General features: G+C 45.5%; 1 protein-coding gene across 3 annotated transcripts in view; it reads right to left on the minus strand.

Annotated features, from left to right (window-relative positions):
* Positions 1-8,507, minus strand: part of ap3b1a (adaptor related protein complex 3 subunit beta 1a) — a 358,394-nt gene extending 349,887 nt beyond the window's left edge. For 2 of the 3 annotated variants that reach the window (XR_005461652.1, XM_038805548.1), the window contains exon 1: positions 8,228-8,507. Coding sequence is in view for 2 of the 3 variants with exons in the window: in XM_038805548.1 (XP_038661476.1) it covers positions 8,228-8,361 (134 nt within the window). In the remaining variant the exon portion in view is untranslated. The remainder of the gene's footprint in view (positions 1-8,227) is intronic. The other variant, XM_038805547.1, reaches the window with a different exon arrangement.
* Between the last annotated feature and the right edge of the window lie 7,385 nt (positions 8,508-15,892).

Consider the following 15,892-nt stretch of genomic DNA (forward strand, 5'->3'; position numbering starts at 1 on the left):
GCGGAATTTTATAAGGAATTGCGATGGAGCTGGCACCACATCTGCTGGGGGAGTTTAATGACGCGCTGGAGGAGAGGATGACGCAGGCAGTAATCACGCTAATTCCGAAAAGGGGAAGGACCCGGAAGAATGTCGCCGTTACTGTTGCGCTGGCCATCGAGCCATTCTTAATGGCTCTCAGGGATTCTGAGGGAACAGAGGGAGCATCGGGTGTCGCTCTATGCCGATGACCTGTTGCTATATGTTTCAGATCCGCTGGAGCGTATGGAAGGATTATAGGCCTGCTGGGAAGTTTGGAAGGTTCTCAGGGTAGGAACTGAATGTAGGAAAAAGTGAGGTTTTCCCGGTGAATGAGCTGGGACGGTGGGCAAATTTAGGGGGGGCTGCCATTTATGGTAGCAAGGGATAGGTTTAGGGATTTGGGGATCAAGTAGTGAGGGAATGGAAGGGGCTCAATAAGTGAAAACTTAACGAAACTGGTGGAGGAAGCCAGGGAGGGTCTTAAGAGGTGGGATACACTGCAGTTGACATTGGCGGGGAGGGTCCAAGTGGTAAAAATTAATATTCTGCCGAGGTTCTTATTTATTTTTCAGGTTCTCTCGATCATTATACCAAAGACCTTTCTTTGGAAATTGGACACGATCAGCACAGTGGACTAAACAGCTGGCTTGTAATGCAGAACAAGGCCAGCAGCGCGGGTTCAATTCCCGTACCGGCCTCCCCGAACATGCGCCAGAATGTGGCAACTAGGGGCTTTTCAAAGTTACTTGAAGCCTACTTGTGACAATAAGCGATTATTATCATTTGGACTTTGTATGGGTGGGGAAGGTGCCCAGGGTGGGAGGACCCTGCTACAGAGGCAGAGGGAGGCTGGGGGTTGGTGTTGCCGAACCTGCTTCATTATTATTGGGGATATATACAAGTGGCTGGGGGGGCAGGGAGGCAAGCGGGTGGTGATCAAGGAGAAATAGGGAGGGAAATCAATTGGGGAGTATGGAGTGAGGCAGGGTAAACAGGTCCTCCTCCTGTGTAAGGATGAGCCTGATATAGTTTAAGGTGGTGCACAGGGCGAGAATGAGCGGGTTCTTTCAGGCGGTAGCAGATGAGTGCGAGAGGTGTGGGTGGGGGCCAGTGAATGATATGCACATGTTTTGTGGTTGCGAAAAATTGGGAAGATTCTGGGTGGGAATGTTCGAGGTCTTGGCCAGGTTAGTAGGGGAGGAGGTGGACTCAGACCTTTGGTGGCAATATTTGGGGTTTCAGAGAAGCTGGTACTGATGGAGAGGAGGAAGGCCAATGTCATGGCCTTCATCTCTCTGATTGCACGGCGGCGAATTTTACTGGTGTGGCGGGTGGCATCGCCTTCGCCACCAGGGGTAGTGGTTTGGTTGGCTGACCTGTACGTCTTCCTGCGGCTGGAGAAGATAAAATGTGAGTTATGCGGCTCTGCAGAGGAGTTTGAGAAAAGGTGGGGGATGTTTGTGACGGTGTTTGAGGAACTTTGTCGCGGGGATGGGAATATATGTACATATTGTACAGTTGATTGCCGGGAATCAATATTCCTGGGGTGTTTATATGTTGTAACTTGTTTGATACATGTTGGTAATAAAATACATTTTCAAAAAAAAAAGTGCAATGTGGCACTCAAGCGTGAATTTCTTCATGCCATTCCTCTAGCAGAGCAGCTAAACTGTGAACTCCCAAAGTAGAAAGTAGTACCACTGCATCATTGACACACCAACTGAAAGCAGACCACGTGTCAGCCCACTATCCTGCCATGAATTGTTATTTAACTTCTTACTATAAAAGAACTTTTAATAAACATTCACACAAGGGTCTTGGCATTTGTTCAGCCACGTATATGGATAGTGGACAAGATTTAAAAAGCTTCTTGCTTTTATTTGTCCCCAAAAAGTGCTAATCCTTACAAGCACAATTGACCAGAACCAAGGCAAATATTTCTGCAAGTTGTCACTGATTGACAAGAGTTCAAAATTATCGCTAATCCATTCCTAAAAAGTCACTTCATTCATCTGTCACAGCTGGAACCTCATCAATTTTCTTGGGCCACAACAACATGCCCAAGTGGCACATCACAAAAAATATGATGAAACACCAGCAAGTCATTAGCAACTTGGCAAAGACATGATTAAAGTTGCTTTTATTTGAACCAAGCAGTTGAAAATGAAATGAAAATTGCTTATTGTCACGAGTAGGCTTCAATGTAGTTACTGTGAAAAGCCCCTAGTCGCCACATTCCGGCACCTGTTCGGGGAGGCTGGTACGGGAATTGAACCGTGCTGCTGGCCTGCTTTGGTCTGCTTTAAAAGCCAGTGATTTAGCCCAGTGTGTTAAATCAGCCCCGAAGTGTGCACAGGTCTGCTGGAGTGTGGCAATTGTTGAAAAGACACCCGTCACTCTCCACTACTTTCTAGCAAAACAACTACCCAAATATCTAACAAGGAAACCTAAACAACATCCACTATAAGTCATCTGGAGCAGGCAAGTAGTTAGGAGATGTCACAAAATTATATAATGCACATGAAAGCAATATAGAATCGCACAGTGGAAAAAAAGTGGTGCCCTACCGAAGCACTAGTTCATCCATTTGACAATTATTGTAATGGTCTAAACCTATTATTTTTAGGCCATAGTTCGCATTAGATATCCCTTATTGCTCCATAGGTTTTGAAAGGGGCAGGGGAGCGTGGGGTGGAAAAAAGGAGAGAATTGTGAAATGTTCCTGGGCCAGAAACAATGGAGCATTTTGCTTTACTCCAAGTTCGATCCAGGGCAGTGTTACCTCCATAACCAACCATTGGAAAATAAAAACTTCACAAGACATATGGATGAAAAAGGCTCGAGTTAATTCCAAAAAAATTCAATTGCCTAACTGTTCTGAACAAAACATTTAAAAGCTTGCAAAGTCAGCTGCACATTGTAATTGTGCCACATTAACACCTTTCTGGACTCAGTTCTAAGATGGCTTTTTAATGACTTGGACCTTGTGTGCTCTTGGTCCATCAGTGTTATGCTTGAAATAGTGTCTCAGGTATAACTTTTCATTACATGGTTACTGGTGGAGCACTCTTACTTGAAAGTCCATTTTCTCCAGTCTTACCTTTAGTATTGGAGAACCCTTTATGAGTCTTATGATTCCAGTGTGCTCTGCTCCAATAGCCTGAATGTCAGCCATAAATCATGATCAGAAGTACATATCATGCTCAAAGTAAAGTCTGACCAGAACATGTACTTGAACATAATCTCCTCTTATGCAGGAGGCGGAGGAGGCGTCAGTAGAGGAGCTGAAAGCTAAGTGGGAGGGGGAACTGGGGGAACAGATCGAAGACGGGACATGGGCTGATGCCCTGGAGAGGGTTAATTCTTCCCCCTCGTGTGCGCGGCTTAGCCTCATCCAATTCAAGGTGCTGCACGGGGCCCACATGACTGGGACGAGGATGAGTAGGTTCTTTGGGGGTGAAGATAGGTGTGTCAGGTGCTCGGGGAGTCCAGCGAACCATGCCCATAGGTTCTGGGCATGCCCGGCGCTGGAGGAATTCTGGAAGGGGGTGGCGAGGACAGTGTCGAGGGTGGTGGGATCCAGGGTCAAGCCAGGATGGGACTCGCAATTTTTGGGGTTGGGGTGGAGCCGGGAGTGCAGGAGGCGAAAGAGGCCGGTGTGCTGGCCTTTGCGTCCCTAGTAGCCCGGCGAAGGATCTTGCTACAATGGAAGGATGTGAGGCCCCCAAGCGTGGAGACCTGGATCAATGACATGGCGGGTTTCATTAAGCTAGAGAAGGTCAAATTCGCCCTGAGAGGGTCGGTACAAGGGTTCTTTAGGCGGTGGCAACCTTTTCTCGACTTTCTGGCTCAACGATAGGGTACGGGGACAGTAGCAGCAGCAACCCGGGGGGGAAGGGGGAGGGAAAAGGTGGGGGGGGGGGGAGAGAAGGGGGAGGGAAAAGGTGGGGGGGGGGCGGACGATGACTATGTTTGTTTATTTAATTTAAATTTATTTTTAAGTTCCTTTGTTGTTCATTGGGGTTGGGGGGGTGGGGGATGGGATACATGCGTCGATACGGTCTGGGGGTGGTACAGCTATTATGGGTTATTTTGTTGCATTTCATTGTTTGTCGTTATGTTTTATATTTTCTGTAAAAAAATTGCAATAAAAATTGTATTTTAAAAAAAAAAGAACATGATCTCCTCCTACTGTGCTCCACTGTATTGGTTTTATGGTTTGCATGCTATTTGTTCTTCACTAATTGGCCATTTGACCACAAGTCTATAAAAAACCCTAATATCTCACTGGCATAACCCAGGGATGAATGCCTGTGTGGAGTTTACATGTTCTGTATGCGTTTCCTCAGGGTGCTCCAGTTTCGTCCCAAAGTCCTAAAACGTGGAGGTTAGGCGGATTGTCCATGATCAATGTGCGGGGTTACGGGCATAGGGCAGGGGAGTGGACCTAGATAGAATGCTCTTTCAGAGGGTTGGTGCAGACTTGATGCACAGCAGGAAATCTATGGATTATATCAACGTTGTGTCTTTTTAGGTATTAAAGTAAATTCATTATGCCATTTTCAAGCTGTTGCTTTAGATTCACCCGTGGTTCTTATATTGACAGTAGCAGTAATTTTGATCCATTTGGTTTGGGTTTCAAATTTTTTCCTCCCAAGTCAAAGTTTCAATGTCATATTAGTCAATGGTTAAACATAGATAAAGAGCAGAAGGGATAAATGTTGAAAAATGTGATCTGTCTTTAAAAAGATTTGCTCCAAGATGATCAAGTTACTTTACAGAGTGAAGAATTTCAACAATGTAACATGTGCCTATGTATTTACATTGTGTACCTTGTGTTGCCCTATTATGTATCTCCTTTTCTTTCAATGTACTAAATGATCTGTTTGAGCTGCTCAGAGAAAAAATACTTTTCACTGTACCTCGGTACACGTGATAATAAACAAATCCAAATGTGTATGAATGGGCGGAACGACAGCACAATGGTTAAACACTGTCGCTTCACAGCTCCAGGATCACAAGTTCGATTCCTGGCTTGGATCACTGTCTGTGCGGAGTCTGCACGTTCTCCCAGTGTCTGCGTGGGTTTCCTCCGGTTTCCTCCCACTGTCCAAAGATGTGCAGGTTAGGTGGATTGGCCATGCTAAATTGCCCTTAGTGTCTAAAGAGGTTAGGTGGGGTTACTGGGATAGGGTGGAGGTGTGGGCTTCATTCTCTTTCCAAGGGCCAGTGAGGCTCGATGGGCCGCACGGTAGCAGGGCCAGCATGGTAGGACAGCGGTTAGCATTGTTGCTTCACAGCGCCAGGGTCCCAGGTTCGATTCCCGGCTTGGGTCACTGTCTGTGCAGAGTTTGCACGTTCATCCTGTGTCTGCGTGGGCTTCCTCCGAGTGCTCCGGTTTCCTCCCACAAGTCCTGAAATACGTGCTGTTAGGTGAATTGGACATTCTGCATGTACCTGAACAGGCGGCGGAATGTGACGATTAGGGGTTTTTCACAGTAACTTCATTACTGTGTTAATGTAAGCCTACTTGCGACAACAGAGATTCTAAACAAAAAGAGAATGGACTCCTTCTGCACTGCAAATTCTATGATTCTATTCTACGAATGAAGGCAGTGATGTTGCCAAAATTAGATTTTGAATTTTGTATTACGAAGTGATTTTGCAAAGTAAATATCTCACCTAATTAAAATCAATATGCACCACTTGCAGTAACAGTGACCTTTTTCTGGAACAAAAAGAAACCCTCTAACCCTTTCTGAGAGGTGGTGGGAGGGAGCAGTAGTTTCATTCCTTAAGAGTGCTGGAAAAATAGAATGCTGTTCAAATGCACTAAAGGGAACCATTAAAAGCTTAGTACCCATTTTCAAAGCATAGGTCCAAGATATTATACTGACATACCCTGCAACAAACAGGAGTGCCGATGTGGAATGCAGCTAAAGTTGAGACGGTTCCAGAGCCAGATGAGATAGAATCAGTAGAATCTCTATAGTGCAGGAGGTAATTCAGCCCATTGGGTCTGCCCCGACACCCTACCTAGGCCCACACCTCCCTGCTTATCGCCATAACCCCACCTAACCTTTTGGACAAAGGGATAATTTAGCAAGTCCAATCCACCTAACCTGCACATCTTCTGCACTGAGAGGAAACCGGAGCACCGAGAGGAAACCCATGCAGACATGGGAAGAAAGTGCAAACTCCACTCAGTTAAGGCAGGAATCGAACCCAGGTCCCTGGTTGCTGTGTGGAAGCAATACTAAACACTTTGCCACCGTACTGTCCAACATCCAGGATACATCAGGGAATACTGAGGAAGTGAGGTGGGAATTGTGGAGGCACTGTCCACGATATTTCAGTCTTCCTTAAGAGTTAGGGGTGGTGTCAGAGGAGTGGTGAATTGCAAATATTCAAAAATAGGGTGTCAAAATAAGACCAGCAATTACAGGACTTCAGCTTAACTTTGTTTCCAGAAGTTTCCCCATCACCAATAAGTCAAGTCAAAGATAGCAGCCACCTGGGTAAATGCAGGTCAATTAAGGCCAGCACTGATTTGTTAAAGGAAATCCACATTTAACTAACTTGCTAAATTTTCTTGAAGTAGTAACAGAGGACTGATGAAGGAAATGCAGTTGATGCAGTGTTCATGGACTATTAAAAACATAAATTTAGAGTACCCAATTCTTTTTTCCCCCAATTAAGGGGCAATTTAGTGTAGCCAATCCACCTAGCCTGCACATCTTTGGGTCCACGCAGACAGGGGGAGAATGTGCAAACTCCACTCGGCCACTGACCATGTGCCGGGATCGAACCCGGGTCCTCAGCGCGGTGTACATGGACTTCTAAAAGGCATTTGATACAGCGGAGACTTGTGAGCAAAGTTATAGCTCCTTGAATAAAAGGGGCTGTAGCAACACGGATTTGCAATTGGTTGAGTGATCAGAAACAGAGCAGTGGCTAATTCTGTTTTTCAGCTTGGAGGAAGGTTTTAAGTGCAATTCCCTTGCTCTTCCTGATAGGACCTAATATACACCTATGGTTATCTAAACACAATTTTAAAATACGCAGATGATACAAAACTTGGGAGCATTGTGAACTTCAAAGAGGATAATGTAAAACTTTTAAAATACATTTGCATATTGATGAATGGGCCAAAAGTGACAGATGAAGTTTAATATGGAGAAGTACGAAGTGATTAATTTTTATAGGAAGAACACAGAGCAACAATAGAAACGGTACAATTCTAAAGGGGGTGCAGGAGCAAAGGGATCTGGGTGCATACGTCATAGAAGGTGGCAGGTCAGGTTGCAAGTGTGTTAATAAAGCACACACTATCCGAAGCTTTATAAATTGGAAAATTGAGTGCAAGAGCAAAGAGGTCATGTTGAACGTGAAGAAAACTCTGGCTCAGCATCAACTGGGGTGCTGCACCCAGTTCTGGGTAATGCACTTTAGGAAAGATGCAAAGGCATTGGAGAGAGTGTAGAAAAGATTCACAAAAATGGTTCCAGTGATAAGGAACTTCTGCTAGATTTGATCGGAGAAGTCAGGACGGCTTTCCCTTAAAGAGAAGATTGGAAAGAAACATTCAAAATTATGAGGGTTCAGGACAGAGTAGATGGGGGAAAACTGTTCCCATTGGTGAAAGGATCAAGAATCAGCAGGCACGGATTTGAGGTAATTGGCAAAGTAACCGTAACATGAAAAACTTTCACACAGCAAATGGTTAGGATCTGGAATGTGCTTCTTCAAATTGTGATACAGGAAGTTTGAATGGAGACATTTAAAAGGGACATACACTGTTATCTGAAGAAAGGAATGTGCAGGGTTACGAGGTAGAAGGTGGAGGACTGGCACTAGGTGAGCACTCATTCGGAGAACCAGTGAAGACTCAGGACACATCACTCTCAGAGAGGTTTACAGGACTTCGATCTAAAACAATTGGTAAAGTATTAGTTGTAATAGAGCAGGTGCTGTCTTCGCGCAATGAAATGCTCAGTCGCCCATTATTTGTCTGAGGAACGGCCCTGATCGCGGGCAGAGAGTTCGGACATTCTTTGAGTCCAGCAAAGTTGGCCAAACTCTTCCCACGGAAACTGGGGCTCTTTATTAATACTGGAATGAAGGATGATGAAAACTGAAGCAGTGTTTGCGGTCGGGAGCAAGGAACCTCGGGAGCAACCCGTCACAAAGTGACTCTTGAACTTACTTCTTATAGTCTGCGCTGAAGAGCCGGAAGCCTCCGCCTGAAGTCATAGCCGTGGCTTCTTGGCCCAACTCGGTGGATTCACTTCCCAGGGCCCGGTCACCCTGATCATTGTAGGACAAGCTGTTACTCGCCATAATTCACCAAGGTCTCTCCTCCCCTTGCCCAGTGTTGAAACGTTTATTTTATTTACGATTGTGATTTTTTTTCACTCCTCGCCCGCCAGCCGGCTGGTCCCCCACTTCCACAGCACCGGAAGTGTGACAGGAGAGGCAGGAGGTGGAAGGTCAGCTGACGCCGAGGTCACATGATGCAGCTGCTACCATGGAAACGCCCCCTCCCCCACAGGCTCCCTCGTGATGTGAACGCACGGCCCAGCCAATCGCTGCTCCCGCCTCTGATGATTGGCTGAAGGAATGGTGAGCGCGCACGGTGCGAAGGTGCAGAGTCTGAAGGCGGTGGGAGGATATAGAGTCTGAAGGTGGTGGGAGGATGTAGAGTCTGAAGGCGGTGGGAAGGTGCAGGGCTTGAAGGCGGTGGGAAGGTGCAGGGCTTGAAGGCGGTGGGAAGGTGCAGGGCTTGAAGGCGGTGAGAAGATGCAGAGCCTGAAAGGCGGTGGGAAGGTGCAGAGCCTGAAAGGCGGTGGGAAGGTGCAGAGCCTGAAAGGCGGTGAGCGCCAACCGACTGGCTACTCTTGACTAGTTTCGGGCATGTGGATGTCGCTGGCTAGGTCAGCATTTGTTGGCCATCCCTAGTTTCCCTTTGGAAGGTGGTGGTGAGTTGCCTTCTTGAACCGCTGCAGACCTTGAGGTGTAGGTACACCCACTGTGTTGTCAGGGAGTCCCAGGATTTGCCCTAGAGACAATGAAAGAACGGTGATATATTTCAAGTCAGGGTGGTGAGTGACTTTGGGGGTGGGGGTGGGGGTATCTGCTGCTCTTGTCCTTCTAGCTGGTATTGGAAAGTGGGCATGAACAAGCTGCTGGAGGAGAATGTTGGTATAGTGGTAATGTCACTGGGCTAGTTATCCAAAGTGGGGAGTGTGAACATGTTGCTGGGGAGGGGGCGGTGAATGTTGGGAATATAGGAACAGAAGTAGGCAATTCAGCCCTTTAAACCTGCTCTGCTATTCAATCAGATCCTGGCTGATCTCTTCCTGGTCTCAAAGCCAACTCCCTCCCTGTTCCCCATATCCCTTTAACCCTTTTAAAAAAAATAAGAAATGCATCTATCTCCCTCTTGAAACCATTTAATGAATCGCACTCCACCGCACTATGGGGCAGCGAGTTCCACAAATTGATCACTCTATGAGCTCGAGTGCCTCCTTACCTCAGTTTTAAATGTACTGCTTCTCAGCCTGTATCTGTGACCTATTTGTTTTAGATTGCCCCACAAGGGGAACATTTTGTCTACATTTATTTTGTCAATCCCTTTTCGTATTTTATATACCTGGTTAGCACAGTGGTTAGCATTGTTGCTTCACAGCACCAGGGTCCCGGGTTTGATTCTCGCTTGGGTCACTGTCTGTGCGGAGTCTGCACATTCTCCCCATGATGCGTGGGTTTCCTCCGGGATCTCCAGTTTCCTCCCACAAGTCCCGAAAGACATGCTTGTTAGGTGAATTGAACATTCTGAATTCTCCCTCTGTGTACCCAAACTAGGGGATTTTCACAGTAATGAAGATTATTTTTATTATTATTATCGATCAGATCTCCTCTCATTTTTCTAAACTCATACGTCAACCCATTCAACCCCGGAATCAATCTGATGAACCTCCTCTGAACTGCTTCCAATGCCACCACATCCTTCCTCAAATAAGGAGGCCAAAACTGGACACTACTCCAGATGTGGTCTGACCAACACCCTATACAATTGCAACAACACCTCTACTTTTATACTCCAATCCTTTTGCAATGAACGCTAACATTCAATTTCATAGAATTTATAGTGCAGAAGATCTGCCTTTCTTATTATATTTTGTACCTGCATACAGACTTTCTGTGATTCATTGGATTGGATTTTGTTTATTGTCATGTGGACCAGGGTACAGTGAAAAGTATTTTCTGTGAGCAGCTCAACAGATCATTAAGTATATGAAAAGAAAAGGAAATACATAATAAGGTAACACAAGGTACACGATGTAACTACATAACACCGGAATTGGGTGAAGCATACAGGGATGTAGTGTTAATGAGGTCAGTCCATAAGAGGGTTGTTTTGGAGCCTGGTTTGCACCGGGGAAGAAGCTGTTTTTGAGTCTGTTCGTGCGTGTTCTCAGACTTTTGTATCTCCTGCCCGATGGAAGAAGTTGGAAGAGTGAGTAAGCCAGGTGGGAGGGGTCTTTGATTATGCTGCCCATTTTCCCCAGGCAGCGGGAGGTGTAGATGGAGTCAATGGATGGTAAGCAGGTTCGTGTGATGGACTGGGCTGTGTTCACGACTCTCTGAAGTTTCTTACAGTCTTGGGCCGAGCAGTTACCATATCAGGCTGTGATGCAGCCAGATAGGATGCTTTCTATGGTGCATCTGTAGGTAGGAGTTAATGTGAACATGCAGAATTTCCTTAGTTTCCTGTTTAAGTATAGGCGCTGTTGTGCTTGGTAGCGTCGACGTGGGTGGACCAGGACAGATTTTTGGAGATGTGTACCCCTAAGAATTTGAAACTGCTAACCATCTCTACCTCAGCCCCGTTTGCTTTCTGAAGTCAATGACCAGCTCTTTAGTTTTGCTGGCATTGAGGGATAGATTGTTGCCGCTGCACCATTCCATGAGGTTCTCTATCTCCCTCCTGTATTCTGACTCGTCGTTATTTGAGATCCGGCCCGTTATGGTCGTATCGTCAGCATACTTGTAGATGGAGTTGGAACCAAATTTTACCACGCAGTCGTGTGTGTACAGGGAGTATAGTAGGGGCTAAGTACGTAGCATGAACAAAGACATCCAAGTCCCTCTGCCATAAGCGTTTTGAATTGCTTTCCATTTAGATATTAATTTGCCTGACTGTTTTTTGGTCAAAATGGATAACCTCACACTTATCCACAAATTCAATCTGTTAAATTTTGGCACAATCTCCTAACCTATCTATATTCGGCTGTAAAATCTGTATCTCCTCTTAACTGCCTCCTTTCCCAACTATTTTAGTATCATCCACAAATTTTGCTATGTTACACTCTGTCCCTGCTTGCAGATCATTTATACAGATTGTAAACAGTATGGGTCCTGCGGCACCCCACTAGTTACAGTTCGTCAGCCAGGGAAGGATCCATTTAACCCAACCCTCTGATTTCTGTCAGTTAGCCAATGCTCAATCCAGTCTAGTATTCTACCCCAACCCACTGCGATCTCACCTTTTGGATCAATCTTTTGTGCGGCACCTTATCAAACGGCTCCTAGAAGTCTAGATATACCACATCCACAGGTCCCCATTATCCACCTTGCTGATTACATCCTCAGAACTCAAGCAAGTTTGTCAAGCATGACTTGCCCTTCATCAGACCATGCTGACAATGGTGGATTGAGCTTCGTCTTTCCAAACGTTCAGTCATCTCCTCCTTAAGATTGATTCCAGTAACTTCCCCACCACAGAGGTCAGGCTTTCCTACTTTATGCCTCTCTCCCTTTTTGAATAAGGGGGTTGCATTAGCGTGTTTCCAATCCAGCGGGGCCTTTCCAGAATCCAAGGAATTTTGAACTATAATAACCAATGCATCCACTATCTCTGCTGCCACCTTCTTTAATACCCTAGAGTGCAGGCCATCAGGTCCCGGAGACTTATCTGATCTGCCTTTAGCCCCATTAGTTTATTCAATATCTTCTCCTAGTGCTGGTTATTGCACTTACGTTAACTGCATTTTTTCGAAAATTTCAATTATCCTCTACCTTGAAGACAGGCAAAATATTAGTTCAGTGCCTCCACCATCTGTGTTCCCCATTATTACTTCACCAGTATTGTCTTCTAAAGGGCCAACTTTAGCTATTCTCTTCTTTATTCATTCATAGAAGCTTTTGGTATCAATGTTTACTGCCAGTTTCCTTTCGTAGTTCATCAAAGCTTTTTTGATTCTATTTTTATTTTTTAAAATTTAGAGTACTCAATTATTTTTTTCTAATTAAGGGGCACTTTAGCGTGGCCAATCCACCTGACCTGCACATCTTTGAGTTATGGGGGAAAAACACACGCAGACACGGGAAGAATGTGCAAACTCCATACAGACAGTGACCCGGGGCCGCGATCGAACGCAGGTCCTTAGCGCTGTAGGCATCAGTGCTAACCAATGGGACACCATGCCACCCATTTGATTCTATTTTTAGTAGATCTTTGCTGATCCTGAAGTTCTCCGAATCCTCCAGCTTATGACTAACCTTTGCGGTATGGTATGCCCTAATTTTTGCCTTTATGTCCTCCTTGACTGCCTTGTTTAGCCATGGAGCGTTTTTCCCCTTTTTACAATTCCGCTTCCTCTCAGGAATATAGTTTAATTGAAAATGTTGGCATAGCAGTAATGTCACTGGGCTAGCTATCCAAGTGAGCCAGCACATAAATATATTCAGGTTCAAGACCCACTACAGGAGTGTAGAATTTAAATTCCTAAAATTAGGGGCAGGGTAGCATGGTGGTTAGCATAAATGCTTCACAGCTCCAGGGTCCCAGGTTCGATTCCCGGCTGGGTCACTGTCTGTGTGGAGTCTGCACGTCCTCCCCCTGTGTGCGTGGGTTTCCTCCGGGTGCTCCGGTTTCCTCCCACAGTCCAAAGACGTGCGGGTTAGGTGGATTGGCCATGCTAAATTGCCCGTAGTGTCCTAATAAAAGTAAGGTTAAGGGGGGGGGGGATTGTTGGGTTACGGGTATAGGGTGGATACGTGGGTTTGAGTAGGGTGATCATGCTCGGCACAACATTGAGGGCCGAAGGGCCTGTTCTGTGCTGTACTGTTCTATGTTCTAATTATAGAATTGAAAGCTGTCATCGATTGTTGTAAATACCCCATCTGGTTTACTCGTGTCCTTTCGGGAAAGAGCTATGCTGATGACCTGGTCATACAACAGCTCTGTGATCCACAGCAGCACGGTTGAAACTTAACTGCCACTTAGTTTGAGGGCAATTAGGGATGGGTAACAATTGCTGGCCTTGCCAGCAACACCAACATCCCAAGAGAAGAATGAACAATTGCCATATTTTTAAAATTCCTTCTTGGAATGATCCGGGTGCCATTGGCAAATGCAGCATTTATTACCAATCCCTTGAGAAGATGTTGTTGAGCTGCCTTCTTGAAGTACTGCAGCCCATGTGCTGTAAGTACACCCACAATACTGTTAGGATTTTTGATCCAGCTACAGTGAAAGGTCTAAATCCTAGAACTCCCTTCCTAGCAGGACCATGGAATGCAGCGACTCATGAAGGCAGCTCACCACTACCTTCTCTGGGGAAATCATGGATGGACTACCAATGCTGGTGTGACCAGCGACGCCGATATTCCATGCAAATAATAAACTTGTCAAATATACAAGTCAGGTTGGCGTGCCACCAGGAGGAGAATCATAGTTAACTCCGGTAACTGGAGTAATTGGCAAGAAAAAAGTACTAGTGAAATAGCTGCACTGTTCTTTGACTCGGTTATATATAAATAGAAGGTATTGTTGTTCAAAAGGCAGTGAGTGGGTTGGTATCCATCTGCCCAGAATCAGGAGTAGCTACACATGGCAACGGGAAGAGAGTGATGTTTTGCTAGCTGAAGGACCCTCGCAGAAATCATAGAACCAGAGAATCGCTACAGTGCAGAAAAAGGCCATTTGGTACATCGAGTCTGCACAACTCTCTGAAAGAGCACCCTACCTCAGCCCACAGCCCTACCCTATCCCCGTAACCGCACACTTAATCTTTGGATACTTAAGGGGCAATTTGGCATGACCAATCCACCTAAACTGCACATTGCACTGTGGGATGAAAGCGGAGCACCTGGAGGAAACCCACGCAGACACGGGTAGAAAGTATAAACTCCACACAGTCACCAAAGGCTGGAATTGAACCGAGGTCTCTGGCGCTGTGAGGCATCAGTGCTAACCACTATGCCACCATGCCGCCCTTCCTTATGTGATGGTCAGTCACCAAAGGCTGGAATTGAACCGAGGTCTCTGGCACTGTGAGGCATCAGTGCTAGCCACCATGCCGCCCTTCCTTATGTGACGGTCTTGTGTGTAAATGAGGCATATTTAACAGCTTATTCAGCTAGGCAAAGCCGAGGGGCCAGCAGGAAGAGAAAGGAAGGAAAAGCCAGGTTATGATCAGTGACCAGGAAATGAGTGATGCCAGCCCACTGTTCCCACAAGCTCACCCTAAGAGAATGACTGTCTCCTGGATCATTAAGGCTAAAATCTGTGGCTGCCTTGTCACAGTCCAAATCCTTGTCCACTCAATATACATTTTGCTGAGCAAGTTCCTTGCATTTGTATCTTGTTATTCCAGAACTAGGAAAACATTTTTCATGCTAGTTTTGTTTAGGTGAAAATAATGGTAGTATCAGTGATGAAACAAACTTGAATGGGAGTGATGTGCCCTAATGTTCTGAAAACAGTGTCTGGCACAGCCTCTGCTGTAAACCTGAAATGATGCTGAGTCTGCAGAGAAAGTAGACAAACTTGCCAGAGAAAAGCATCTCGACCCTAGAAGGAAGAAGTAACAAAATTAAAGCCTGAACTTTAGAAAGTCATCCCAGTGCATCAAAGATACTTATCCTTTTATTTTTATTTATTTCCCTCTCCACCACCATTTCTCTCTGTGTGTGGGACGAGTTAGGGGACAGTGCTAGTAGATAGTTACATTTTCTGTCCATTTACATTTTCTGTCCATTTAATTATAATATTGTACATAATAAAAAGTTATTGATGTTTTAAAGCTACAAACCCGTCGATTAGTTTGTTGGGCTCAACCAAGGACCTTGGGTATTTTAAATACAATCTAATTTCACCCGTGTTGCGGCTCCTGGTCAAGTGGGGCTGGAATTGACTGCGCACCAGCCCAGGGTGGCCCTGGAAGCTGCTCAAGCCTTTCTTTGGAGAATGTGTCTTTGATTTATTTACAAGAGCTTTGAAAAGACAGGTTAATTGAATTGTCAAGTGAATTACAAGTAGGAGCGCCAGTTAAAGCTAAGAAGGCGGAGATATATGATGCATTAGTTGAGTGCTTGGGTCTGTTAGAAACACAGTACAGCCCACAAGCAAGTGATCTGTAGTGTAGCATCAGAAGCACTTTCTGGCGGGGCAACCGATCTGGAGAGAATGCAGCCGAGTTTAAGATGAAAGGGAATTTTTTTAAATGGATGTGCAGGATGAAGAAAGAACTCTTGAAAAGGAAATTGAAATGAGGAAACTGGATGTGGAAGTGGAAAGATTAGCAAGGGAAAAGCAGAGAAAGAGAGAATATCAACTTGAAGGGCAGAAGTTGAGGAAGGTCAAGCAGGGAATAACCCTTCCTAGTCTAAGTCCTAGTGGGGATATGTTTAAAAACGCACAGGCCGTTCCAAAATTGCTATTTGTGAAAATAGCGACTCAAATGGAGTGGCCAAAGGAAAAGTGGACATTGTTCAATTGACGGGATGGGCACAGGAAGTTTACGTTTCCCTGTTCGAGGGGGTGTCTCAGTATTATGACAAGGTAAAAAAGACTATTCTGCAT

The sequence above is a fragment of the Scyliorhinus canicula genome, chromosome 8 (assembly GCF_902713615.1).
Source record: "Scyliorhinus canicula chromosome 8, sScyCan1.1, whole genome shotgun sequence".
Classification (NCBI taxonomy): domain Eukaryota; kingdom Metazoa; phylum Chordata; class Chondrichthyes; order Carcharhiniformes; family Scyliorhinidae; genus Scyliorhinus; species Scyliorhinus canicula.